Source organism: Drosophila biarmipes, chromosome 2L, assembly GCF_025231255.1.
Source record: "Drosophila biarmipes strain raj3 chromosome 2L, RU_DBia_V1.1, whole genome shotgun sequence".
Lineage (NCBI taxonomy): Eukaryota > Metazoa > Arthropoda > Insecta > Diptera > Drosophilidae > Drosophila > Drosophila biarmipes.
Genome location: NC_066612.1, coordinates 18,649,839 through 18,674,706, shown reverse-complemented (window position 1 = coordinate 18,674,706; position 24,868 = coordinate 18,649,839). Strand labels below are relative to the sequence as shown.

Below are 24,868 nucleotides of genomic sequence, written 5' to 3'. Positions count from 1 at the left end.
CAGCAGAATTTTGAAGGCCTGTGCCATGCGGACTCAGTGCTCCAGTGTGTGGGCCCCATTTAAAATCACTTTGCGGCTTCTCCCTCGCCTCGTGTTGTGCATAAATAAGCGGTGTATGATGGGCTGAGGGCTAGCCCCTGACCCCCACCGCCCGTGGTGGCACCTTTGGCCCCTTGGAAGGACGACTTGCATCCCGTCATTTGCTTATCCTTTTGGACCGACTCCCCAGTTGATTGATGGCAACTTTTGGCGCTTGCCAAAGACTAAGTGGTCCGTTGCTTTCCTGCCCCGAATAACTTTATTGCCCTGGCGGGTGCTAAGTTATGACGTGTTAATAATGACGCATAAACACACCAAATTGTGGGCGTCACCTTGCTGAATTTAAATGACGGATACGATGATGGTCGAAAGTTGAATCATTAGGCTGCGCCAGCGGCTATGTGGTTGAGTGATGGCAAATGGCGGCCTTTATGTTGATTAAGTGGTAAAAAGAAGGATAAAAACAAGATATGCTCTGATAAAAGAGATACCTTCAAAAACTGTAAGATTGTTTATTTTATTATGGTTTTGATCTGCTCTAAAAATATAAGTAACTAATCTTAAAATATATGAAGGATCATTTATAGTTTCGTTAAAAATGAAAAAGAATTTAATCGTTAATAATAAAAATGTTTAACGCAAGTGTCACTTTTACCCGCAAGAACAAACAATCCCAGCTAACTGTTTTATTATAATATTTAAATAAATAAAATTAAAATATTTTGAATATTTTAACCTTTTTTGAAGTTACGTATCGGTCGATTTTGCCCATACCATTTATTGGTAAGTAAAGATACAAATATTTTGAATGATTAGAAATTTAACTACTGAGTTTACTTAGATGTGCGCCGATGTTTACACTCTGGGAGAAGGTATATATTATATTTACCGAAATCAAATAAAAAGCTAAGTACACATAACTATTTTGAATATTTTAATCTTTTTTTATTGTTACTTAACAATCCGTACTGTTCGATTTTATCCATTTTCTTAAGTAAAAATACACATATTTTAAATGATTAGAAATTTTGTTAGTGCCATTTGAGTTCATTTCGCCGTGCGCTGTTTCTTACTTTCGAGCTTTACATAAATAGACATATTTGATAGTCATCAAGATAAGTTTCAGAGAATTCTTGTGCTAAAATACGGCATAGGTTCAAAGTGAAAAACCAATTTCCATAATAATTTTCCCATTGGAAGTTCTACAACTCTTTGTAAAGTGAATTCCTCAGCCGAAGCTCACATGGAAAGAATTCCAACTAGCCCACGCCCACCGGTTCTTCCTCCGTCTCCAGGCGGCCTGTACAGTGAAGATCAGCGATGCACTTCCCACTGATCGGCGATCACTAGAGTGAGGCTCTCGTGCCGTTCGGGGCTATCAAAATATTTTAATCGCGGATTTTTGTGGTCGCCGGTTCATTGAGGCTGCCAAGAAGTTGTGAAGATTTATGAACATAATAATTACAAATTTGCTAATTGATTTATTGTCGAGTGTATAAACACCTTTCGCTTAATTTATGCCGCTGCCGTCTGATCGGGGCTGTGCTTTGTGCTTCTTTTGTATATTCTCTAAATACCAGTTTGGAGTCAAAGAATTTATGCACTGGAGGGGCGGGCAGAGCAACCTGTGAGCCAAAGCAATCAGGCCGAGAATCGAACATCGAGCATTGGGCGCGCTTTTCGGGATGGGATGATGTACGATGAATGTCCTGCCACAGTGGCACATATGGATGGTATATGTGTGTATATACCATGCCCATGTGCTGGGGCTCAAACCGTTCATTATAAAGGAGTCAGGTCGTCAGGTGAGCCGAGCGAGAGAGACCGACAACCGCAGGCAATCACCGGCAACAGGCAACGCAAATTAATTATTAATCAACGGAGCGAACCGATCCCGAGCTCTGAGGAAGAAGCCTCTGAAGGAGGTGGAGACTACCGCCTCTTCCCCTTGCCCTGCCCCCGCCCGATGGACCTGCGATCCTCGAGCCGAGAGAGTGATTTATGCTCGCCAGTCCCCGCTCCCAGACCTAACGAATCTCAGGCCCTGGCTCAAACCCAGCCAAAACCCATACCGAAAACCATGCCCAAAACCCAAGCCCAACTGACAATGTTCCTGCCAAGATGGACGATGCCGATGATGACGACGGCGATGAAGATGAAGACTGAGACCAAGACCAAGACGACGAGGAAGGCCAATGCAATCAGGCCCGGCCAACACTCAGCAGAGGATCGCATATAGGGTCAGGCAGTCAAGGAAAAATGTTGGGAGTCGATAGTTAATTAATCCATATAAGAAAGAGAATTTCCACTTAATTTAAGAGAAAATAAATAATAAAAGCCTTAGTAAATAAGTGTTAATTATGTAATGTTGTTAAATTGGATACAATATTTTATTTAATGAAGTAAACATTTTTTTAAAAAGAGTAAAAAGAGAGTTTAGTACAGTTTTAGGGGTGTACCATGATTTAACAAAGTATAAGGTACATTAAAAAATTGCTACTGAAAACGCCCGACAACTTTACTGTGTCAGACACGTATGAGTACCTAGTACCTAGATCTTTTAAACATCTTTATTAGGCTTATATATTTTTCAGGCAAATAATATAATAAATTTAAATTCTAATATTTCTCAAAACATAATTAGGATTAAAAACCAGAAAATGTAGTTGGCATGGTGAACAACATCAAATGCAGGAAATAAATCTCAGTTCAAAATAGCAACTATAACAAGTGAAGATACTAATATTTTTCGTTGGATATCAGCCCGCTGCAGGGCTTCCAGCGAGATAAGTCCGCCGTTCTTTGGAGCCTTTTGGTTCCACCCATATCAGTCAGCCCCCAAGTACGTCAGTCAGTCAGCGAATGCGAGCGAATGAATGTTGTCCGTTGTCCGGGAGTCCGCTTGTCCGTCCGTCCAATGCACATGCAATGGCCATGGTATCGCCTCCTGGGATTCTCAATTCTCGGCGGGACGGAATCGGCATGCGATCCCCGAGAGTTGGGAGGATGCGGATGGAGTCGGGGGAACCTCAAGTACAGACACCGGGCGAATCAGAAATGCCAGAATTGAAATCGCATTTTAAATCATCTCTCGGTGGAGCTGCTCCCTCCTCCGACTCCTCGTCCACATGATTCACAGTCACAATCGCCTCAAATCTCGAATAACAAATCGCATAATTACGGGGCAGCGGCTGTCCATTGCCTGCTCTCTCCCTCTCCCTCTCGCTCTCGCCATCAGTAGTCCGTCCCGCTCTAGTCTTCTGCCTGGCAGCCAAAAGAAGAAGACGAAGGAGCAGAAGACTCTGGAGATGGCGATGCAGTGGAGATATGAAATATTTTAGCTAAATGGCAGCCAAAGAAATAAAAATGTGGGATTGAAGCGTATAAATCAGCGGGCATTCTATCCCTCTCCCTCTGGAGCTCGCTCCCTTTCTCTTTCGCTCCGCTGGAAGATTCATTATTATGTGGATGTGTGTATGTGAAGCATAAAATCAACCTGAGGCGATAAATTGAAACGATTTTTGCACTGAACACGCAATTAGTTCTCCTCTAGTGCCCATCTTGCCCCCACTTCTTGAATTCTCCTCGGGAGATTGAAAGAAGAATCTGAAGTAAAAATGATTCCAATGACATCTGAGAAATGGTTTTGATTTCGCTGTACAAAATGAGTGGTTCTGAATCAGCGCCTGTCCCCTTTTCGATCCACCTCTGATGGCTAATGGTAATGACACAGGAAATGTGTGGAATCCAATCGAGATTACGCCCCTAGAACCATGTCCAAAGGTGGTTGTCTACGTACGTAGATAGAAATTATGTCCGATTAATTTACCGATAATTGCAGATTTTCGATAACCAGTTTAGATGCCGATTTGACTATAGAGGGTATTCTGATAAATTTGTAAGTATAAAAACACTCAAAAAGACCATTTTTATGTGCGAAACAAACCTTCGTAGGTCTAAAAAGAAAAGTAATCAAAAAATATTTATATTTTTTAGATATTCTTCCAAACAAAATTTGTTTTATTTTTTAAGTGTTTTTTTAGACATGTCTTTGTATCTTTCAGACAATTTGTGTTACTTTTATAGAGCTCTATTGAACCCTTTTTGTTCCTTTGCGATTAATTTTAAGATAAAAACAATATTCTTATGCCATTAAATGCGTTTAAAACGCATACTATTTTTAACTGAAAATTTTCGGTTTGTCGTTTTGGTAAAACAAAATGTATTTTTTTTATTTTTACAATTTAAAGTAAGTAGTTTTAGAGAGACCCAAGTCAAGTGAGAACTTTCTCATGAATTCAAGAAACACTCAACATTTCGAGCATCGCTCTCTCGTTCGAACACTCGCTTTCGAATTTCGAAGTTGTGTGAGAGAAGCAGCACGTTGTGTTTGCGGTACGGTTGCTCGTGAAAAGTGCGCTGTGAATTAATAAGTATTATTAAATGTTTTATTGTTACTTTAAATGAAACCAAAGGACATAAAGCGCAACAAGTAAAAGGAAGTGCGTATTCTATGTTTTGCAAAATAAGATTCGTTGCTTGAGGCCAACACTGCAATTTGCAATTGCTTCTACAGGTAAGGCATCAAACCTCTTACACACTGAACCATCTATAAGTGTTAATTTATCATAAAAGTAGAATACTATTAGATTGACAACTATCTGTTGTTGGGTACCTCCACTTAGCCTCTTTTAATTGTTTAACTTAAGTTGTTTATAATTCTACTGCACGCTGGCGAAAATCAGCTGTTTTGACTGTTGTCATAGCCAGAGGCGTAGACCCAAAAAGGGGTCATAAAACCACTACCGAACTACCTCTAAATTAACTTATTCAAATGTTTAAACAAATGTCATATGTTATATTATGTGTTATGTAATGTATTTATTGTTTATTAAGACAACTTTTATAAATATTTATTAATGTCGAAAACAACCCCAAGCTCGACAACGCCACTGCTCGTGTTTTCGAAATTCGAGAACTAAAGAGAGTGAGAGACCAGACCGGCTTATGCTCTTGTTTGAGTGATTTCGAAAGAGGGTTGAGTAAATTCGAAAACAATGAGGCCTTAAAGATACAACCGTTAAATATTTGAAATACTTATAATTATATTATGATATAATTTGAGGATTTAAATATATTGAAAAAATTTGTGTTATATGCGAACACAACAGGTTTTAATAAACGAAACATTTGGAATGAATATTCTTTACAATTCTGTCACAATTTCCTCTAAATATAAACAATTTTTCTTAATAAAAACAAGAATGGAAGTAATCTTCGGCAGGTTGAAGTTTGAATATCCTTGCAGTTATAAGAAATAATCAACGCTATCAACACCATCTGAAATCTTAAAGGATTGTTTCTGGCTTCAGTGATTAAAAAAAATTATTTCATTATTTCTCTGACCGTTTCTTTGGCAGCTATATAATAGAGTCGTCCGTTCTAAGATATATAAAAAATTGTATTCCCAATATTATAGAATATTATGTCAAAAAACACCGAAGCTATAATTTGTTTTATATTATTTTCCCACCCATTTTCGGATCTTTCCTATGACAGCTAGATGATATAGTGTCCGATTTTGATAAAATTAAATTCGAAATTTATAACTAATTAAAAATGTGTTTTCCAAGCTTACGAGGTTATTTGTTAAAAAACACCAAAGGTATAATTTTTTTCAATTTTTTTCCCGGATAGTTCCTATGGAAGCTAGAAGATATAGTTATCCTATTCGGCTGGTTCCTGCTTATGTACTGCCGGCAATAAAAATAAGACTTTTGGGAAAATTACAGCCCGATAACTTTAAAACTGAAAAACTAGTTTGCGTAGAAACGGACGGACAGACGGACGGATAGACGGACATGGCTAGATCGACTCGTCTAGTAATGCTGATCAAGAATATATACTTTATGGGGTCGGAAACGTCTTCTCCACTGCCTTGCAAACTTCTGGCTGAAATCATTATACCCTCTGCAAGGGTATAAAAATGTTTCACAATTATATATATATAATTAAACTGTTTTATTAAAAATTTAAAATATCCATATATTGTTATATTTTTTCCTCTTACCTTACATGTAAAATGTCAAGCACTAAAGAAGAGATAGGTTTTAAAGGTCTCTATTTTTTCATTTTTGAATTTTCAAGTAGTGCCCAAAATGCGACTGCTCTCTTGTTTATTTTTGGGAGGAGCACCAATTCTTTTAACCTTCGGTGCAAAATAGATTTGGGAACCACAGTGGAGGGAACAGAGAACAAACAGTCATTCTTGTCTCGCTCGCTCCACGGACTCCATCCGAGTGTCAATCAATCACCTGTCAGCTTGGCCACGCTCACTGGCCATCGGGTTGCAAAGGCATCGGGTGAATACCAACTCACATGGGAAAGATTCTTGCCGGCATCGGAAAGATACATACGAACTCACCAAACAACCATGGCTGGGGATTGTTTGTTAGAAATGGTGGTCTTTGATTCGATGGGATTGGACGAGCTGGCCGCGACTTGCCTTTTTTGTAAAGTAAAAAAAGTAAAGTATTGAAAAGGTCGTTGAGTCTTTCATAAAATATCTTTAAATTGTCACAAATTTGAAAAGATTTACACCACATTATAAAATTCTTTAGTATTTAAATACATTTGCAGCCATTCTTGATAAATAATTTTAGACTTTAAGCGGATAACTACTGCTTCAAACTATTATGATTAGGCTGTTTGTTGATTTTTACTTCTGCATAAACTCAAGATGTTTTCCTCTATACAGTGTTCATCAGCACTTTTCCCACCCCATTTCCACGTGTCGCCCACCGTCAAATGACTTTTCTGTTTCAGCGCTTTTGTCTGGCATTTCCTTTAGGCTCTTTTCTGTTTTCAAAATTTATCGAATGCCCAGGACAATGGCAATAGGAAAAGCGCAAAGCGGGCAATGAAACAGAAGTGAAACACAAATAAATAAGGATAATAGCAGAGGGCTACGGGAAGAAGAAGCCGACAAATGCCTACGAAAAGGGGTGGTGGTGGGTTTTTGGATGGGTGGGTGGCTGGGTGGATGGAAGCGCCACACGAAGGGCAATTAAAAAATATTTAAACTGCCAACTGGCAAGGGTCCTGTGGACCCGTTTCTGACTGACTGACTGGCCGGACTGGAATGACGCCTTCGAGGCAAAGTTGCTGCCCCCGAAAAGGGGCGGGGCCGTTAAAAACGTGGGGCTAAGCGAAATTTATGCATGCTTTCCTCGCCTTAACTTGGCTGCTTTCCCTTTGTTTTTCCTTTTTAAGTATTCCTTTTTTCTCCCCCTGCTGTTGTTTTCCCCACCCCCAACTTTCCCCCACACTTCTCCTCCGTCCGCAGCAAAATCAGTTTGAGTTGTGTGATTGTGTACGTGAGCATAACGGTTAAAATGGCCAGCACTTGGGGGTGGGGTGGTTTGCACCCCCAACGGCCACCCCCTGTCAGAATTGATTGATTGAATTGCCACTTTATGAAATTTGTAAGTCTTCGGAGATGTGCGTGGAAATTCGTGTACTCGTCTTCGTCTTCGCTTCTCGCTTTTCCTCTTCCATTTTCCTCTGGGGGTGGCTCTGCCCAGTGGGTGGGTGAGACGGGTGGTTGGGTGGTTCTGGCTGTGGATTGTTCGGCTCTCCGAGGGTTGCTCCTGCTGATTTGTGTTTGTGTGCGCTTTGGCTAACAATTTGCAGCATAAAATACATAAAATTATGTGCAGCGCTGAGGCGGCCATTAAACTTGATAGATTTATGACAGACAGCAGCCAAAGCGGTATCCAAAAACAAAGCGAAAGCGCCTGGACGGGGGTCGTTTTGCGCAGGGGGGTGTGCGTGGTTGGACTCTTGGGGCCCAGCCCCCGTAAAGATACGGCTGATTAAAATTGCAAAATTGTCCAAATGAGATTTGACGGTTAGACGAGAGGGCGGGGAAGTTCTGGCAAATGTCAACGATCTAACTTGAAGTGTTGGGTAGAACTAGGGCATTGTCTTTGATCCCTTTGGGAGAGAAATTTGCTGAAAATGAGTTTTATAAATTATTTTTATAGGAATTAGAACATTATAAATATTAATAATTCTTGAGAGAATGCCATAAATTTTTATTAATTCATTTTTCGTAAACTATTTTTATTGATATTGATTTATTAATATTGTTGAGTTTAAGTTTGTATATACATTTAAAGACGTTAAAAAAACAATATTTGATTAATAGGCTTTTTAAAATTTAGACTATATCCATTTTAACACATACTTTTCTATTGAAAATTGCGTTTTAATAATTATATTTAAGTTAAGAACAAGAACTTACGGCCCACTCGCTTTCCCCTTCCAGGCTTTAGAAATCCTTTTATACCCATTGCGAAAATATTGTATTATAAAATCAATAAAGTTTAATCTCTTCTTGGGAACCCCTACAATTCCAAGGACTCCCAGCACTTCCCCTCCAAAAATCGTAATGAAAAAGGATCCAATTTGAATGCAAAATAGAATGGAATAGAGGGCTTATTAGAATAGATTGCAGAAATTAAGAGCCGGACAAGGTAAATGAGACCGTCCAGGCAGCGAATTGAATTGAGGTGGCCGGGTATATATGTATCTACAACCCACTTCACTGCCCCTCGGAAAACTGGCAATTACAAAATGATTGAATGGTAATTTCAGCGAGAAAAGTTGGCTTCTGCCTTTGTACTCCGGGTCTATGCGGTCCTTTGGGTGCGTTTGTATGTGACTGGCATAAATTCCCATTATTTATGGGGGGCTGTAACTGTTTGTGATATTTTATTTCGCGCAAGGATAGCGAAGGATAATTTGCGCACCCCAAACAAACAGAGCCAAAAAAAGAACCGAAACTTAACAAAGAAAAAGCGTCCTGAATGTTTGGAATTAATTGCCCAAGCTCCTCCAATCACAAACAGAAGAAGAAGAAGCCCGGAGAAAGGGCGGAAAAAAATGTTTTAATTAATAAAATTGAATGTGTGCGAAAATTGAAAGGATTTTTCCGGCCCCTTCTTGGTGGCGCTGTTGTTGCTGTTGTTGTTATTCCTGCGGCATTCATCTTCGACGCTCATTCGCAGGCTTCCCTCATTGGACTCATTTTGTATGCAAATGATTTATGCCAGAAAGTGTCCTGGCCGAAGAGCCGGGGCCAGAAACTGGATTAGAGAGTGCCAGCGCCGGCTGATTTCGGTTTCCACCAAACACCCACCACCCACCCCCCAAACTTTTCCAGCCATCGAAATCGCAAATGAGCGGACGTAGCCGGAAAAAGTTTTCCCCCCTCAACTCGGGAGGTCGCCTACAATTTCTCAATTGCCCGAAGGGGGGTATCTGCGCGTGAGTGAGTGGGCGATGGGGCTTTTTTAAATATTTACTTAACATCCTATTATCCCCACGCGGTCGTGGACAGGCAGCGAACCACGACCCCGGCTTGTATCAACATTTAAAACGATAAACTTGCCACACACACACAGACTCAGCCAAGCGACCGAGAAAAATGCAAAAAGGACGAAGGACACGTCTTGTCTGTCACACCAAAATGTCACCGCGGGGTGAATTACTGGCAAGCCAAGAGGGAAAAATGCTGAGCAACAACAATACTTGTTTTCCAGGAAGGCAAAAATAGGCGAGGAAATACCCTTATATATTACAGGAAGAAGATACCATAAATTATTAAAAATAATAGATTGAAATGATAATATGAAGTACTTTTATTATATAATTAATTTTATTACATTTCAAATGCATAGAATTTTTTATACATTTTTTTATAAGTTGTATTAATATAATTAGCTTAAAAATGATAAAGTTAGCGATATAGTTAATTTAAAAATAGTTTAAACGAAATTTGTTACAAAAATATCAATATGTTATAAAAAAAATCTCCCTTAGTCTTCATATTTTCACAAAATTATATCCAGACATAACCAATGTTTAGCCGTTACGCATCTTAAACATTATATTGGTTTCGGCTTTACCTTTAAAATCTTGAATATATTTCCTAATGATCTTAACTTTTGAGAAACTTAACACATTAAAATACGATAAATATTCATATTCATTTGACTTTACCTACAGGGTATTAAGCGTTTTGGTCACTGAAAAAAGTGCATAGAAAGATTCCCCTAAAACAAAGGCGCTGCTCTATGTCTATGTGTGAGCAGGACGACACGAGAGCAGGACACGCGCCTCGAACACACAAAGGGACAGAGCGGGACAGACGCAGACAGGGACGGCGATAGCATGGGTGGTGGTGGGGGGCTGTGCCAAGCGTGTGAGTGATTTATGGCGCTGCGAGTGACGAGGACGAACCAGAATTCTTCAGGATAATGCCGACATAACGAGATTGTTTTATGTACACATTTTCTCCTTGTTTGCGCCGTCGTTTCGTTGTCGTTGTGTCGTTGCTGGCTTTCGGATCCGGGTTTTTGGCAGTGGAGGGAGTTGGGGCTTTGTAGGTGGAGTCGGGATCCCGTTATGTGTACACATAATGACACTTTTCGCTGACTATTCCCATTCCGTGGTCGTTGTTGTTGCTGCTGGTGTTGCGCACTGCAAATAGGGGCGAGATATATGTACAGTACGCTTGTTTGTATATAGTCGGCGGCAGTGTGTGTGCCTTATCAGTTTATATAACCTGACTGCGTCCGTGGGCGTACTTGTGCCCAGAGGACCTTCAATCAAATCCGTAATCCTCATTCAGTGCGTTAATGAGCTTCTCATTAATTTGTCACCCACAAGGGCTCACCTGATATTTTGTTTATGTCCCCGAACCGACAGTCGAATGGAGGTCCTCGAAATGGTTGTTCCTTAAGCCGGATGGATGCGGCAGGCTGTGGTTTATCCCTTTAAATGCTGCGATTTGTGGGCATCCTAAAAAAAGACGGATGCATTTGGAATAGGACTCCCGAATTTTTGATTCCTTAGAAATCTATATCTTAAAGACGAGAAACTTAATAACCCCTCTTTTAAAACTATGTAAAACTACGACCTTTAATCATTTTCAGTCTTAAATCTCATATTCTTCCATTCATTAATGAACTGAACAAAACAAATACTGTACTTAACCCAACTCTCTTAGCCACCACCAAATAATTATTAAAAGTGAAATTAGGAAAGGCCAAATAAACAAATGCCCTTCGTTAAGTGCACGATTTACGACTTTGTTTAGTTTTCTGGCAATTAAATGGTATGGTAACAAGCGAGAGATGCATGATTCATTCCATTCAGGGTTTTTGGGGGTCTGCGCTCGTGTCCTTCTGGTCCTGTGTGATATATTCTTCATAATTTCTAATTTCCGGCTAAAAATAATTCTAAACATTAAGTAGAAATTATTTGAAAAACTTTTCGCTCCGACTGCTTGTTGTTGTAAATTTACAACTAAACTGAGCAGCCGAGCCAACGGCAACCAAAGCGGGAAGGAATCCCCCTGCCGACCGCCCGGAACCCCTCAAAACCCCCTCGACCTACGACTTACGTCGATACAAACAAATTCTCATTAATGGCGAGAGAAGCCTGTAGCTGGAAACTGAGCTGAGCACCGAGCTAACCCAGAAATTTTACACCGAAAAAAACTATTTTAATTTCAGAATACTTTTAAGAACTCTATTTCTGTATTCCCAAAAATTATAAAAAAATTAATTGTTTTCCATAGCTCTATTATAATCTGTTTCACAGGAAAAATGGACGTTTTAAAACGTTTAAAATCCAAGTTAAAATTGTCTAAGAGGTGTTTAATAAAATCCACAATTTGAAATCATATGACCTCATATAAATACTAAATAGTGTTGACCGTCCTCATAAATTTCTTTCAGTGTGGGCGAAGCGAAATTTCAGCATGTAAATGAGTGGGGCTTGGGTTATCAAGTGGGTGTAGGATTGGGTGGGTGGCGGTTGTTAGCCGGGGGGTTGGTGGCGAACAAAATATGATTTTGACAGAAAACAACAAAACAAAATCCATAATTCAGGATAAAACATAATTCCACACAGCAACAGGAGCGATGGAGGGGGAGGGAGAAAGAGGGAAGGGCACATCCCACACAGATGCACAAGAAAAGGAAAAGTCTGGATGGAAAGCGCCGAAAAAACAACAACATTATGAATTACGGTACAATGGCGGGAAAAGGCAAATGAGCGGCAGGGAAAGGGGGGTGTTGGGCTGCTTTGGGGGTGAGTAAGGAGCAGTTACAGTTATTTATTAAATCCCTTTACGCATTTTCATAATAATTTCACAAAATATTTTAAATGCGATGGCGACGTTGGTCGGGTGGTTTTGTGTTTTCCTTATTTTTTTAAGGTTTTCCTCTCCGGGAAGCGATGTCTGCCTGCCATCGGGTGATTCATATCAGTGCCTGGGTGTTTGTATCATTAAACTTTTATGCAAGAGAGAAAACCCCCTCCATATATATATAGAAACAGCAGCAAACAGCACTCATCATAAACAGGACAAACGAGCGTGAATTTAATCCCTTTTGGCACAAAGAAATCATATTTTTTCTCGCGCTCAGCGAAAAAATAAAGCAAGCAAATGCTCGAAACAAAAAGAAATGGTAAGGAAGTTGGGAGGAAGGAGCTCGTCTTTTTTGGGTTTAGCTGACTCAAAAAAGTGCTGCAGAAAAAAATTATATGAATTTTTATTCAATTTTAAATTTTGAATTTTTTCAATAGATTTCCTGAAGTTTAATATAACTCCCATAGACTTAACAGGGATGTTTGCGTAAAATATTTTAGTAAAATAAAATGCAATTTTTTAAATTTGTCGAGCCGTAAGATGAATTACTTTTATTAAAATAGTTATGATGGATAGTAATGTTTTTTGTTATTTTTTAGAATGTTATAATAATAATAATGATAATGTCATATTTATAGTTTGGTTTTTAAGGCTGTTCAAAATGACTACTTAAGTATGGCAACGTTCCCAGGCCTTAGAGCCTTATAAAACCTATTGTAGGGCACTCCGAGACGAAATACGCAGAAGGCGGAGTGAAAATGAAAATGACAGCACGAAAAATAATTCTAATCTCCTCATGAATATTCCTTTTGCATTTTCATTTTGCAAAGAGCGCTCGGCCAGAGCGTAAACCATCAACAAAAAGGACAACACCAGGAGCGGCGTTGCAGAGACGGGGAAGGGGGCTGGGGCTGTGGGGCTGGTGCGTAAGCCAAAGAAATACGACGACGTCACTGTAGGAAAAGGGGGCTGGGTGGAGCTTGGGGTCGGAAAAGCAGAATCAGGGTGAAGCAGTTGGCTAAATGTACAATGGGAAAAAATATATATAAACCCCGGCAGCCGTTTGTTATTTTATTTTATTCGAGCTCTCCAGCAACAGCACCATTGCACTGGAAGAAATAAGTCCCTTTTATTTCATACCCACTATGCTAGGTTTGCAGACTTAAAGACTTACTAGCCCTGAGGCTGACAAACGATTTTATTAAAATTATTTATTATTTTTGTTGTTTATGGGATAGACAGGATGACAAATAACATTTTTTAACTAAAAAAACCAAAACAATCGGTAGATACCTGCAGTTTTTATAATTATTATTGTTATAATTAAGTTATTTTTACATTTACAAAAGTATAACTGTTCCTGCTGTCGGTATCTTCAATTTTTCCATTCTTTTATTATTTTTTGAAGACTATTGACAGTCCTAGAGTTTTCTAAGAGCTAATACTTAGTTTATTGAGCTACTGCAGAACTCACAATTTAAGTTGGAAGCTGTTTTTCTCAGTGGCTCATCCCCCTTCCTTCCCTCCCCGTGTCCGGCATTTCTCTGATGGGCAGTCGTCGTTCAAGTGCCGCAGTTGCCAGCTTCGTCGTCATCCTCGCTTTGGGTCGGCCATGGACGCCATCGAAATTATAAACTTGGCTGCTAAAGAAGGTTAAGTGATAAATTAACGCCACTGGCCCCCCGGCCTCCGCCGGCCATCTTTTTGATTCTGGCTAGGATTGGAGTGGACTGGAACTCCGGACGCGAATGCGAATGCTTTATGCACGAGTGGACCTTTTAGTTTATTGTTATTTTCAAAGGGAGCCGGGCTAAAAAGGAGCTCAGCTTGAATCGAATAATTACGAAAAGTGGCCCAGAAATTAAGCGAGGGGACGTACTTAGCTCCTGTAATGACTGTACTTAATGCCCATGCAGATGGAATACTGATGTATCAGGCACGTTGCCACTGAAGTCAAGCCATCAAGAAAAACATCCTCACTAATTTAAATGAAACTGATTCATTCTTTATTTCAAAAAATTGTATATAAGATCCTTGTATAATTTACAGACCTCCTAGGCTTAAGTCTTTAACTTCCCATCACATGGGCTTTTTAAATATTGTTTAGAAAAAGAAGTTCCTCATTTAAATACTTAAAAAAGGATGGCATTTATAGACGCAAAGCCTTGAACACATCTGCGATCTGGAATCATCGATGTGCGTCTGGGTATCTTCAATCATTTCGAGTTGATTTTAAGCATTTCAAATGTTTAGCCCACAGGAACAAGCAAAATGTGCTACTGTAGTATACGTTGCTGTTTCTTTTGCAGTCTAATATTATTCTCTTTCGTTTACTATTATAACGATGTGATGGTGGACTATCTGATCTTTGAGGAGCACCACCTTGTGGACAGATACTTTGTGAACACCAAGGGCTGTCGCATGCTGACCATGGTTCCCAATGAACGTGATGTGTTGTTCCTGTGGCGAGGCCTTCGAAAGGACTTTTGTTCCAGCGAACTGGACCTGACGTCCTTTAGCAATTGTGGTTATAACTACCTGAGAACCGAGGTAGACATGGATTTTTTGAAGGCAAGATTCGGCATCGAGAGTTTGGAGATCTTCAAGTGCCAATATCATGCTTTGGAGCGAAACACCGATTATGACAATCGGTATTTGTACAGTCGGGAATTCCCGCTTCTTACAGATGGTAATAATACCATTGAGCCGCCCGCGGACATTATAAGGGCCGAGTGTTCTATCAACGGCTCGAGAATTTATAATGGAGTTCACTTTTATGTCCATCCTGCAGATGATTGGCTGCGGAATACCCGGGGACTTCCTCCTCTGAAGTTGGCTTCCCATGTTGGTAGCTTGTCAGTTTTGATTGTGGGTCTGGACTCCATCTCTCAAATGCATTTTTCCAGAAGTATGGCTCGCACGGCCAACTTTCTACTATCCCTTCCGCATGTGGAACTGAAGGGATTCAATCGGCTGGGAAATGACACCTTCGACAGTCTGATGCCCTTGTTAAGTGGATTGAGTGGCCAGCAGATGAAGAACCTTTCTGCGGATCTCAGTAGTCTGGATAGTTGTCCATTTATATGGAAGTTTTTCCAGCAGGCTGGCTATGAAACTGCTCTTGGGGAGGACAATATAGACAGGAGTATGTTTGCCAAGGGATTCGAGGACAAGCCAACGGACTTCTATCTCCGACCCGCTCTGCTCGAGATGTGGCATAAGACCAGGATAGATGGCTTGTTCAACACTCACTGCAATGAGAAGAATAACTATGCCAAGGAGCTCAGGGAGTTCCTATTAAAGATGATTCCGCATCACAAAACCCACAGGTTCTTCACCTTTCTGTGGTGGACACAGGGCATTGATCACCTGTTCAACTATGGTAGGAAGTTTGATCAACCGTTTTTGAAAATGTTCAAGGCCATGGCCCAGAGCGGGGTGCTCAAGAAGACCCTCCTTTTAGTGGTCTCCAATCATGGCTTGAAGAAGGGTCGATTCCACGACACTGTTCAGGGTAAGGTGGAGGAGAATCAGCCGCTGGCCATGTTGTGCTACCCCAGGTGGCTGGAGCAACGATATCCTCAGGCCATTCGCAATTTGAAGATCAACCATCATCGTCTGGTCACTGCCTTTGATCTGCATGCCACTCTGCTGGATATGCCGAATCTCACGGCTCTGGAGGATGAGCAACTGCAGCAGCGCAGCGCAGATTTATGGGCATTGGGGGAGAATCTTCCAAGGGGAATCAGCCTTTTCCTGCCCATACCAGACCATCGGGACTGCTCGTTGGCGGAAATACCCCGACAATATTGTCAGTGTCAGCAGCATGGAAATGTTTCGACCTCAGATGGATACGTTCTACGGGCTGCCCGTCTGATTATCCGGAATCTGAATAAGATCCTGCTCACACATAGTCCTCCCTGCCAGACTCTATATCTGGATAGGGTCCTCAAGGCTGACAAGTGGCGACGTCTGGCGGATGAGCACCAGTCGGAATTCAGGGTTAGATTGCTGACCACTCCAGGTGGGGGCCAGTTCGAAGGGGTCGTGAGGTTTACAGGCTATAGGCTGGCCATAGATGGGCCTATTAGGCGGGTTAATGAGTATGCTAATGATTCGTACTGTATTCAGAACTATCTGATTGAAATGTACTGTTTTTGCTCTTGAAATACTTATGAAAATGATGTTTGTAACGTAATTAAAGTGTGTAGCCTGTCAATTTTATTTTTGTTGTGCCAATATAAAAACTAAAAAACTAAATGAATTAAATTTTAGAAATAATGTGGAATGTCATACATTTTAATGCTACAGTTGTTAATTCCTCTTCGATCGACTAACTCATTTTGATAAATGTTATAAGCTATTCAATATCATAATAATGGAATATGTTTGTAATGCTTTAAAATCGGTTGCAGAACTGCCTTTATGGCATCCATTTTAATCCCAGATCCTTTGCTTTGTGGCCCACATCCGATGTGGCTTAATTATCCCCATAAACATTAGCCGGTTCCCCGAATGACATCATTAGCCCATCTGGATGAGCATGGGCGGAGCTTCAGTCAAGCTGCCAATAGATTCCAGGCTATCTATTCCACCAAACATATATGTACGAACGGACAAGTCCACATCATACATATGCTCCTTGGAGGCACGATGAATGCTTCTCGTGTTGGGTTTAATCTGATGATTTATAGAAAATTTAGGTCGCCATATAGTCGCATTAATTACGCCTCATAATGAGTGATTTATGCGAGAGCTCAGCCTGCCTCGGCGTCTAACTCCAGCCTGCATTATTCCTTCCCCGCATCCACATCCACATCCACATCCCCAGACTTCCACATCCTCGCTCACATCACACATCCTGCCGCCATGATAAGAAATGTTTTGCCAACGCCTGCGGCCAGAAAGTCACATTAGCACAAATGCCCGTAATTATGCTTTTTATGATGGCATCACACTCCCACTCTGCTCGGCTGTGCGACATTCGGGCCAGGACCTTATCAGCCCTGCCTAGGGTGCTGACTCCCCATAAATGTGTAAAAATTTTACGTCTTTTTAATTCCACTTTTATGTGCAGCCGGCGTCAATCACACACAAATATTTATAGTTCCTTTATAATGCGTTTTTCTGACTGATTTATGGACCTCCTGCCCAATATCGCCGACCAGCCTGCCTTGTGGTCCTGCATTCGACGAGTGATTTATGCCTGATTGACAACTGCAGGCAAAACAATTGTGAAAAAGAAAGGAAGGAACTTCATTGTAATTGTTAAAGAGGTTTTGAAGGCATTTAATGGCTGTCTTGAGTTTGTTTTGGCCATCTTAAGTTTATTAGAATTGAATAAGTATTTTCATCTTATTTAAAATTATCCGCATTTAAGCATTTGCAGCCCGTCGATCTGGCTGTAAATTTTGTTGTAGAAACTATGTGTTGGGTTAAGCCCACAATTATATATGATTTTAGGTATCCAATTAGTAGACAATCAAATGTCACTGACAATCGGATTTTCAACAAATTTATGCAGTCATAATTTTACGTCTAATTATTAAATATCAGTGGAAACCATTATTTTACTTTTTAGATAGATTGTGAGGGATAATTAATAGAAAGCCAGGCTACAAATACCACATCAATTCTAATGTCGCTAAATCATTTTAATAATCTTGTTCAGAGCTGGCAGCTCATAAAAGCGGAAATGCTTCCCATCTCGCTCCGCAAGTCGTTAGAGTCGTAAATTCGGTAAACGCGCTTAAGTGATTTCCACACTAAAAACCAGCGGGTCACTTGGACTTGACTTGACTTGACTACTTCAAATGGTTCTTACTCGCTGGCAGTCGAAACATAAAATTAAATTTTATGTGCGTACATATAACGCGTACCAAGGCGGCGGAACACAGTTCGACAATTAAAGAACAATAAAAGTCACTTTGATGGCGATCTTCTTTGTGGTTTGGCTTGCTCTGGCCCGCCAGCATTTAATGGCCATCATCATTGGGAATTTTTTGACAACTGACAAGAGCGCGGGTCAGCGTCAAAGTCGACAAATCTGTCACGCCCTTTTGGCGGGTCGAAAAGCACCTGGACCTGGGGCTCTCCCTATTGCTTAACCTTGTTTACTGTCAAATAATGGCAGCCTCGTAAAATCTTTAATTTTACGAGCCTCCTAAAAAAGCATCGTAAAATCTATGACCATTGGAGAGGACCTCAGCTGTCTGTTTATTCAATTTTACATTTTTGTTCTGCCGCCTGGGTGTGAATGGTCGTGTCATTTCGTCTTGGCTTGCAATTAGATTGAAACCCACTCGGACAACGCCCACCAGATGCAAATGCATAATACTAATCAGAATTTATGGCACTCGGCCGCCTTAAGAACAAAACCCCCAAAACAAGTGGATGTTGGACTCTGAGCGGTTCCAACAAATTGGAAAATTTACGATCGGAAGGGAAGTTGGGCGGGGAAGTCGATCCCACGCGTCAAAAGCAAAGTAAACGGAAGCGCCGCAGCCATTGGAGAGTCACCCAAAGTCACGAGAGTCGATGCATTAATGGGAGCCACTTAACAGGGATTTATCACCTCCGCCCACAGAGCGGTTATGGTGCCGTAAAGATCGCCGGGCCCAAGGAACCAGACCCAGCGGATGAGTCCGCCTGATGGATGCACTGAGTGGGACTTGCGTTCCTGGCCTGGGCTGGGCCGCGTCTATCCGCGCAAATTCTAATTGATGGATATATTGATAGGCTCTTCGGGTCTTTTATCGCTTTCGAATTGGATGCGGGTTCTTTGGGAGCGGCTGCAAAAGATCGGGAATTCTAAGAATACCGAAGTGATGATGTTTCAATAAGCCTACACTTCATTACTTTTTTGTAATTAAAATTTTGAATCTTAATTGCAAACAATATCACACCATCAGGGAAAGAATATATTAGGAAATGAGTGTAAGTTTTTAAAATAGTTTTCAATTTTATTTTGTTATTATTAGAAATGGATTAGGAGGGATCTGACTTCTAGGTTTCTTTTTACAACATCCGAGATTGTTCAAAATAAGTAAATGGAGTATCATCGTTGATATTTTCTCATTATTCCTTAATAGACACATACTATTAACAGAAATAAAATTCTTAAATACTGTAGTGTACAATACAGAAATATATATATTCAGTAACATGTATTTTCAGTTAATATTAGATACTTTACGGAAAAGGTCGGTGACATAGATTTTTCTCTAAATCTATATTAAAGAATTCGTTGTTTTCTGTGTAGCAACGTACAAAAAATTCTGAAAATAATCAATTTTTAAGGTCAAAATATTTTAAGGGAACAATAAATATAAAAACCCCTTAAATCTCCTTTAACAATGTGTTCTTCTGCGAGTTACTCCAACAACTGAGTTATGATTACCATGTTCGTCCTCAGCCTAATCAAAGTCACCGCCTTGCTAAATATATGGACAGGGAATTAAATGCATTTCCTGCCTGTCTCCTAAACATCTATGCGGATGAGCCACTCCGGCAGGTTAAGGAACAAATACCAACGAATTCCATATCATATTTACGGGCAATAATCGTCGGCCAGCGCGAGCGGGACAGATAGCGAGGGGCAAAGCAATCAGAGTACTAAATCTGATGTACGCCGCTAATTGCGCATAGATTACCAGATGCATGAGCGATATAGCAGGCGAGGCCGCCCAATGCCAATCCACAGTATCCATGGGATCCAAACCATCCATAGTATCCGGGGGATACTGCGCGCGTATGCGTGCTGGCCAGGAAACGAGACCTCGTCCTCGTCGGCAACGGGCGACAGCTCAATGAGAAATTGCGACAGAGACAACTCTATTTGGCCGATCCGCCGAGGTCCCTGGGATCGGGAGGGAGACTCGCGGGACCGTTGCTTATTTATTTCGAATTGACCCATTTGGTAATATTCATAATTTAAGTGCGCACGAGAGCCGCCTCATCGGCCACTTCGGATCGGTGCGTCGTTGTTGGCCACAAAAAGCTGAATAAATTCTCGCTGGCCAGATCAGTTTTTTAGTACGGTGCCATTTGAGTTTATTTGCGACGGTTGCGCTGTCATAAGTTGCCGCCAAATTGTTGCATTGTACCTGCTGCGAGAAGGAAGCCGGGGAATCAGAGTTAAAGATCCCACTCGGCCACTCGGCTTGTAACTCAGAAATCATTAAAAAGTGCGAGATACTTTATGAATTCGTCGTGGGCCGAGATCCGAGATCCGAGTGGAGTGGCCAAACGGATCCGCTGGAATCGCTGAATCGGCCGGCGAGCGGCGTGAAATATGCCCATTAAAATGTACGATCATCCTCGCCTTAAATGCAAACTAGTCTGAGTCCCCCTAACCCCCCGGAAAACCCCTTTCAATGAGCCGTGGAACTGTTGAACTGCCCGCTGAATTATTGTTAACGATTTGCAGTTAATTCCAGCCATACGTTTTCGGTTCGATTTCATGGTTTGTCTGGTATTGACTTTATTTTGAATGCTAATGGCTCGATCAGTCGATCAAGGATGGGTTTCGAAACGGATTTACCGGGTGATATCGCCGCTTTGGTAAGGGAGTTGGCAAAAATGTACTATTCTAAATGTACTTATTCTTAAAAGTAAAATCGTTAAACTAATTTAAAATAAATTTAGATACATTATTACTAAAGTGGCAAGTAATAAAATGAATGTACTTATTTTTGAGAAATAACAGCTTAAAACTAATTCAAAAAAGATATAGATACATTTTGGCATTGTTACCAAAGTGGTATGTGGAGCGATAATCATATCCAAGGCGCAGATCCAGTCTTTTAATAAGTTTATGGAAAATTTAAAGACTCTCCTTCGAGCGAAACAAAGAACTAATTACCGTCATTATCGGGTTAATGCAATCGATTAGCATATTCTCGTTTACGATGCGCAATAATTTACAACGCCGAATTTATTATTATTGGCATCTCTTGATTTCTCCTCGTCAGCTGCCAGGCATTTTTAATTTCCAATTGAGTTTCCCCCTCACTGTTTTACAGTCGTCGGCGAAGAGATGCGACATCGCCGATGCAGATGCCACTCAGGATGACTCGGGATCCAGGGAACCAGGGATCAGGGATCTGGGATATGGGATCTGGGTTGGTCGGGGCACTACCTGTTGAGTGCTGTGCGATTCGCCGGACGGTCATCAGGTTTATGTGGCATATAATTTTTTTATTTTGCCCGTTCATAAAAGAGTGGTCGTTAAATTTTTTGATGACGTTTGTCAAGCTGCCAGTTTCGCCTGCATGGCAATGAATTTTTGCAGTTTTTACCATTAAATCGATATATTTATGACACTCCACTTAAGCTCCATCAAATTAAGTATACTAAGGCGATTTGACCTGTTTTTGTATTTTTTGTGGTTTATTTTTAGAATTTAGTTGAGTGAAGCCGCTGAGGATCGCTTGGAATGAGGACTGTGAAATCGAAATGGCCGACAGTTACGGTTTCAATTTATATTAAAAGGAAATTAAAAATTAATTTTAATATTACCAAAGCTTTAAGGCATTGGTATCCTTCTATTGTCGCTATCAAACCATGTTGATCTTTGAAATGGGTAGTGCTTAAGATTGAAATAGTTTTAAATATGTAAGTACTTTATTAATATTTTTTTGGGCTCGTGGAAGACTGATTATTGGTTGTAAAGCAATGTTTTCAAAGCAACAACTTTTAAATGAGATATTTTTACCATAAATATTGATATTTTTATTCTCCCAACATTATATTTGTTACAGTTTGTTGTTAAAATGTTTAATCTTAAGTTCCTTGGTGCTAACCATATTATTTGTAGCAGCCCATTGGGCTGTCCTTTCATTTGCAGACCGTTTGGGTTTGACAATAACTGCCATGTTGTACAGTATGTCTACATATTTGCTGTTCCAACTGAGGTCGACGGTTGGGGCAAACAAACGTAGTATGTACCAACCCATTTGACCCCATCCTGCCGTGCATATGTGTGCGTTATTTCGCGCTTGTGGTACTAAATTGGGTGATAACTCCTTTTTAATGGTTGCGCTTTGCCTGGCTGGCTTGTTGCTGTTGCGGCTCTTATTGTTGCTGCCGCTGCTCTAAGTTTTATTTTTATTTGTCTCGCTAAAACTCAATTTTCGAATCAAACAACCACGAGGATTTCTCGTGGCCTCCATTGGCATCCCTATCCTCATCCACGTCCACATGCCGTCCCATCACATCCCATCTTCCTCGATTGTGTTGTACAGTGTTGTTTGCCGATGATGCCCTCGGTGTCACAACAGCAACAGCATTGTCGTGTTATTTGTTGTTCTGCTATTGCCCCATTGCTTTTATTGTTGTTGATGACGCAGAGCCTGACGACGACTCTGGTGCGGATTCCCTTGGATCGGAACAGGGATTGGGATTGGGTTAGGATGTGGGGAACTCGGATGGGGATTGGATCGCAGTCGTCGGCGCCGTCGTACGTTGTCACAAATGCAAATAATGGGACAATTGTGCCATGCAGGATTTTAACTGCTTTTATTATTTAATTCCTCAATAGAGCCATGCTGGAAATTAACATACGAGTATTTCTGTGACCAGAAAGAGCTTCACACACAAATATGGCATTACATTCTGCGTTCCTTGAATCCCAGTGTAATTTTACTAGATTTTGAATGCCTTCTTTGGGAATATTTTTATACACCATAATTGTATTATAGCATTATCAAGTTGCTTAAGCTGTTTTATCTAAATTTGAGTTATTGTCAATTGATATTTAAGAAATGTTTTCTAACATAAAAGAATTAATAAAATTCAAGTCAAATATACATATTTTTGGTGTATTTCACTCTAATTATGTTTCAATTAAGCATATTTTTGAATGGCACAGCTCTGAAAAAAATAACAATTACTGAAAAAAGAGCTATATACATAAATATAATTAAAATGCTATAAAATTAAACGTTTTATGACGCAACATTTGTTTTTTGCACTTTCTAATTTTAAAAAGTTATTTGTCTCTCTTGCAAATGAGTATATTTAATAGGCAATTACCGTTCCCAAGTAGTCACTACGACGAGATTGTCACCACCACCCCTTTTAACTTTAATTGGCGCAGTCTAAAAATTGTCAGGGCAGCAGCACAATAAATAAGGCGCTGCATGTGCTGCTGCCAGCACGTTAATTGTTAAACAAATGTTCGTTTATCACTCACAGGAACAGCAAACGGTTCGGTGGGTGGTGGCCAATATGGTCCTCGTTGTTAGACGGATGAAGGCGGCGGCAATCGCGGATGTTCGGCATGGCCCATCGCCCATATAAGCCCTATCGCACATCCCGCATTCCCACATGGATCCATATCATGGTAATGGGAATGGGGGCTCTGCATTGGAATTGTTATGTTTTTCGTATTTAACCTCAGACATGGGCCTCGTTTGTGTAAATTCCCGCCAACTGCTGCCAGCGATTGTTGTTGCTGCTGCAATTGTGCGCTGAAATTATTAACAACCGAGACGACAACCCAGCACAGCGGCAGCAGCACGGCAGCAACATCGCAGCAGCAACAGCACAGCAGCAACATCACAGCAGCAGCAGCAACATCAGAGCTTCTGGCGTCAACGTCGACTTCGACGCATCGTTCATCGCGCTCACATATGGCGGAAATGACACTTTTACATTTAGCATAGCGAACGGGCCGGAAAGGGACAGCAGGATACGGAGAGGGACAGAGACAGCGCGCTAACACGGTCGCAACACAGACGCCATAAACTTCATTTCTGACAGGCCGCAACACACACAGAGGACAGCCGGCCAGCGGGCGGATACTTAACGTGGAGCAGCTCGGAAAACGGGACGCGAGTACGGACACGGCCATGTCAACGCTGCGGTGGCCCTGACTGCTGCCCTCGTGCAAGGGTTGAGGATGCCGGCTCGTCGGCCCGTCGGTTGGGGGCGGCATCTGGATCTCCGGCTAATGAATAAAGCGGACTTGAAATATTACACCGCCGGAGTCGAGTCGAGTTCATTTTGTGCAGCTCCCGTGAAGAGGCGGTGGTTAGGGAGCTTAGTCGCCAGACTGGATCACCACAAATCATTCTGTTAGGGGTTTTTCAAGAGTACTCCATCTGGAGTACAGAAAACAAAGCTCACAATTGGAATTTGATGAGCTTAGAATAGCAAAGATCTAACAAATAGGTGGTAAACCAATTGTAAGTTCTACATAAAAACGAGTTGTTGAAGCGGGTATAAAGTTTCTCGCGAGTAAAAGAGTTTATTAAATTAAAGGGTAAAAGGAAGAGAGTTGGTTTTTTACTATATGTTAATTGCAATCTATTGATTTTGGGCGCATTTCCGCTTCAGTACGTTTTCAAAAGTTTTTGTTTATAGTAGCTATGAATGTTTCAGACTCATTCTTAAAAATCATCTGAATTTTAGTACTATTTAGACAGTTATGGATCCAACCGCATTCTCGGAATCAAACTGCGGGTACTACAACTCGAAGGTTATGTACAGAGAGGTGGAGAATGTGGAGATACATAGACTCCGAGAGCGCTGAAATTATCAAGGACTATTGCCCCAAGATCTGCTTCCTCGGCTCCCACTTACCAGTAGAATTTTGTTCAAAAG

General features: G+C 40.9%; 2 protein-coding genes across 4 annotated transcripts in view; both read left to right on the top strand.

Moving 5' to 3' along the window:
- Window positions 1-4,471: 4,471 nt before the first annotated feature.
- LOC108034364 (zinc finger protein 160) overlaps window positions 4,472-24,868 on the top strand; it is a 36,585-nt gene continuing 16,188 nt past the window's right edge. The window contains exon 1 of the mRNA XM_050885688.1: window positions 4,472-4,615. The gene's annotated coding sequence lies outside the window, so the exon portion shown is untranslated. The remainder of the gene's footprint in view (window positions 4,616-24,868) is intronic.
- LOC108034363 (uncharacterized) lies at window positions 14,347-16,486 on the top strand. Of its 3 annotated transcripts, none has more exons than XM_017109251.2 (2): window positions 14,347-14,458; window positions 14,516-16,486. In XM_017109251.2, exon 2 carries the CDS (start codon window positions 14,534-14,536, stop codon window positions 16,427-16,429), a length of 1,896 nt encoding a protein of 631 aa, XP_016964740.1. In that variant the 5' UTR covers window positions 14,347-14,458; window positions 14,516-14,533; the 3' UTR covers window positions 16,430-16,486. The 3 variants fall into 3 exon arrangements, with proteins under 3 accessions (XP_016964740.1, XP_050741649.1, XP_050741648.1); XM_050885692.1 differs by having other exon boundaries at window positions 14,412-14,951; window positions 15,054-16,486; XM_050885691.1 differs by having other exon boundaries at window positions 14,422-14,468; window positions 14,523-16,486.

What these genes read in the sequence shown, in the direction of transcription:
- LOC108034363 (XM_017109251.2), top strand. Translation starts at nt 14,534, where the DNA reads ATGTGCTACTGTAGTATACGTTGCTGTTTCTTTTGCAGTCTAATATTA.